Source organism: Anneissia japonica, unplaced genomic scaffold, assembly GCF_011630105.1.
Source record: "Anneissia japonica isolate Jap-2015-1 unplaced genomic scaffold, ASM1163010v1 scaffold1306_len716249_cov185, whole genome shotgun sequence".
Lineage (NCBI taxonomy): Eukaryota > Metazoa > Echinodermata > Crinoidea > Comatulida > Comatulidae > Anneissia > Anneissia japonica.
Window position 1 is genome coordinate 441,307 of NW_022708971.1, and position 4,000 is coordinate 445,306.

Genomic DNA, 4,000 nt, shown 5'->3' on the forward strand with positions numbered 1-4,000 from the left:
CATACTCAGAGTTCGTCAGGAGAGAGTATGGATTGGCAACTGTTGTATTTGATAGTTATGATGGGACTCCTTCTATAAAAGACAATACCTATCAAAGAACAGGACAGAATATCAACCCAGATGTAAACTTTACGGCTAATACCGAGTTTGATGGCAAAAAGAATGAGTTCCTTTCGAGGCATAACAAGCAGATAAAATAGTATAATACATACTCCAAGTATCAAAACGCACGCCATCGTGTCGGGATTCAATATTTCGAAATTAATTATGTCATCATCAGGATAACAAGCAGAAGTTTATAAATATGCTCTCTGCTGAACTTCAGAAAAGAAATTGTCCTGTAATACAAGCAAGGAACGATGCTGACGTGTATATAGTGTAGCAGCAGTAGATATTTCCCATCATCATACTGTAACTTTAATTGGAGAAGATACAGACTTGTTAGTTCTTCTTCTCTATCATGTCAATACAGACAAACGAGAGGTTTACTTCAGGTCGGACAAGACAAAGGATACTAGGGTAAGGGTAATAAATGTAACCCGCATAAAATCCGCCTTTGGAAATAAAGTATGCCTTGCATTGCCATTCAACATGCTTTTACGGGTTGTGATTCAACATCTTGCATTTTTGGCATCGGTAAGGAAGGCAGCTTTCCAGAAATTGGTGGAGGGGGATTAGATTCTTGATTATGTGCTGAAGCATTTAGTCAGCCAAATCAGAACAGTGATGTAATTGTGGAATTTGTAAGAAAGGCTATGGCTATCCTGTTTGGGACTTAATCCATTGATTCACTTGATAGCTTCAGATGTACGCAAGAAAGTTGTTGGGGGTAACGATAGTGACGCCTCAGCAACTACCTCCAACTTCATCTGCCAGTAAATTTCATTGTCAACTTTTAAAAATCATCCATTGCAATTGCACTACTGGATGTAAAACACCACGTTGCAGTTGCAGATGCTATGGGTTGGCATGCACATATCAGCCTGTGGAGCCTGTTTAAGGGATGTGAGAATGTAGAGAAAGTAATAGATGATGAAGAGGGAGAAATGGAAACATGACTATTTGATTTAACGTAAACTACAAAATACATTAAATATAGCAAGCCTTGTCCTTAATTCCAGTCTACTTGTTGGTATAACTGTTAATCAATAGAATCTTAGATGACAACTTTCTTTGATTTGATCAAAAAATGACGACACTTAAAATTGCTAAAGTAAGTACTGATTTATGACTGTTTATACATGGCGGCCATCTTTGACGCCATCTTGAATTGATTTATATTGATTATATCACATTCTAAATTGTCTGAAATGATTTACTGACCCAAAAAACTTGATATTGTTTTAAAAAGATCGCGATTATATCACAATTTGTAGCTGTTTTATGGTATGGCCGCCATTTGGCGGCCATCTTGGAAACAACCACTTTCCGGTGGTCGGATTTCATAAGACTTTTTTAAAATGTTATTTAGCACACTCAATACTACCAAAATCCGTTGAAAAACCTTTTGTTGCAATTTTTTGGGGGTTAAACCTTATTTCTACTGTACTAATTGGTGCGAAAGGGGACCGAAAGCGGGCATCGGCGGCGGAACGTTTTTGAAAGGGGGGGTGGGAGGCATTTCATAAGGTTCAGTATGCGAGCGAAGCGAGCATCTAGGCTGGGGCAAGGGGGCCGCCAAGGGCCCCCGGTACGGGAAGCTACGCAATTAAGTTTGGTGAATTTTATAAGTTATTTTATAAGCATCAAGCTAAAGTACTGTAATATGATTTCATATTTGTTGTAATTTCCAGTGGCGGATACAGGACTTCGAAATAGAAGGACCCAGTGAGGGTACTTTCACAGATAAGAAGAACTATACTAGCTCAGCCCCACCAAGTTTGGGGCTGAGGTAAGAAACTTTGTGATTATGGCCGGAAATTGCACTTCCAGACATAAAATTTGAATATTATCTTTATATCTCAATTTTTTATTGAACAATTTAGGGGGGTGGGGCGGGCCGACTGGGTCCCCTTGAATCCGCCACTGGGTACTTCAGCAGATGGAGAATAAACCACCCGAGCCCCACACCATGGTAGAGCTGAGGTAAGAAAATTTGTTAATATTATGGCACCTCTAGATGGCCGGAAATTACACTCTCAGACTTAAAATTTGAATATAATTTTCCTTAAAAAAGTTGAACAATTTAGCCTCCCTCCCCTTGGACGCGCCAGAGGTTGCTTCCACGACCTCAATGAATTATTTATCATGAGGGTTATCCTTGATATGGGTTCCCCGACGAAAACTTCACTTTTCCACCGATTGATAAAAATTACCCTTCTTATGTAGCCCAGAAATGATACTCCAACTGTGGCAGGTCCAGGAAGTCGAAATAAAGGGGTTCCAGGCAGGGTCTTGTGCAAATAGAATGTCCACCAGCCCCACAACTATTGTGGGGCTGAAAAAAAAAATTATGATTATGGCACCTCTAAATGGCCGGAAATGGCACTCTCAGATTAAAAGTTGAATACAATTTTGTCTGTTTTCTCCATTTTTCATTTTATAATTTTGAAAAAATAATAAGAGGGAGTCCCGTGCTGAATGTGTCCCCCCTTGAATCTGCCACTGTTCAATACACTTGACATAGCCTTTGTTTCACAAATGATTAATTCCTAAAAATGATTTTTTTTATTTGAAAGTATTTTTTCTTCATTCAATACAGTTTTTACAACCTATTACACATTAACTACAGCGTACTGTAAATTCTGTAGTTAACCTTCAGAGAACTTTATTTTAAAATATGGCCTAACTTATTGTTTTCGTTAAATTAGACGGAGTTTAAATGTGGTTATATTACGCTAGTTTGAAGGTTTACTGTAAGCCAATCAGTTACACTTACTATACATCGTGGTTAGCATAATAGAACGTCGCTCCATTAAGAGTGTAAGAGTGCCTACCTCCCACCACCCCCATATGCCTAAATACAGAATTTACTGTATGCAGGCGTTTTTTTTTTCTTCATGCTCGATTGAGGGTGGGTTTCAAGGAAACTTTACAGACGTATTATACAGACGTCAATCAACATTTGGTTGCTCAACTCAAAAAGGGAACTTGTAATGTTCGTTAGCCGTTGAAAGCGGAGGCCGCCGATCGAGATAACACCACCCTGTCGGGAAAATAACCCCACACCCAAGTCCTCCCCAGAATTACACCGTTGTTTTTATTGGGTATAGCCGTATGTCTATTAATCTAAGGTAAAAATAAAAATTATGAAGAATCTTTTAGTCATCACTACTTCACTACTGTACCAAATATTTTAAATATTTTGATTTTTTAAAAATGTCTTTAAAACTTTAAAACTTATATTGGGTAAATCTTAACAGCATTTCCTGGCAACGTAAATCTGTATGACGTCATAAGGTTGCACAAAATAGAGTTTTACACAGAGGAGAACACATGTTGTTTCTTCTGATACAAGTTATCTGTGTAAACACCCTGACCTAAAACATCATAAGTTCCGCGTTGGGCTCGTTTCGATTGTACGAACATGTCATCCACTAAAATGAAGAGGTAGGCTATAACACTTTTTGGTAAAAGTGCAAACATATCTAGCGTAGCCTAGGCAGGCCTAGGAGGGAGGACCTAGCTAGGCTAGCCAGCCAGGCATAGGCCTTCTTAGGGCATAGCCTTCCTTTCTAGCTAGGGCCTAGCCTAGGCCTACCTTCACTGCTCACCTCGTTGGAGGAGCAGGGAACTCTATACTAGCCTCTTCGAGGCGCTAATGCATAAGTTCACCTCATCTTCAAAATCAAACTTCCAAGTTGTAATTTCCTTAAATATTCATGTATTATGCAAAAACATTCATTTACCCACACGATTGAAACTATTATATGACAAATCCAGCTTGTGTTATTAAGAAAAATTCGGTTTTACCGCAGCTCTCTCGAGTGGCTCCCATCTGATCGCTTTTCGGCCATCTTGTAAATGAAATGGTTGCCAGAATCACATATATACGATTTCT

At 39.0% G+C, this 4,000-nt stretch overlaps 1 protein-coding gene across 3 annotated transcripts in view; it reads left to right on the forward strand.

Moving 5' to 3' along the window:
* The first annotated feature begins 3,404 nt into the window (after positions 1-3,404).
* Positions 3,405-4,000, forward strand: part of LOC117106611 (nucleolar complex protein 2 homolog) — a 27,819-nt gene continuing 27,223 nt past the window's right edge. For all 3 annotated transcript variants that reach the window (XR_004445104.1, XM_033247997.1, XM_033247998.1), the window contains exon 1: positions 3,405-3,549. Coding sequence is in view for 2 of the 3 variants with exons in the window: in XM_033247997.1 (XP_033103888.1) it covers positions 3,527-3,549 (23 nt within the window). In the remaining variant the exon portion in view is untranslated. The remainder of the gene's footprint in view (positions 3,550-4,000) is intronic.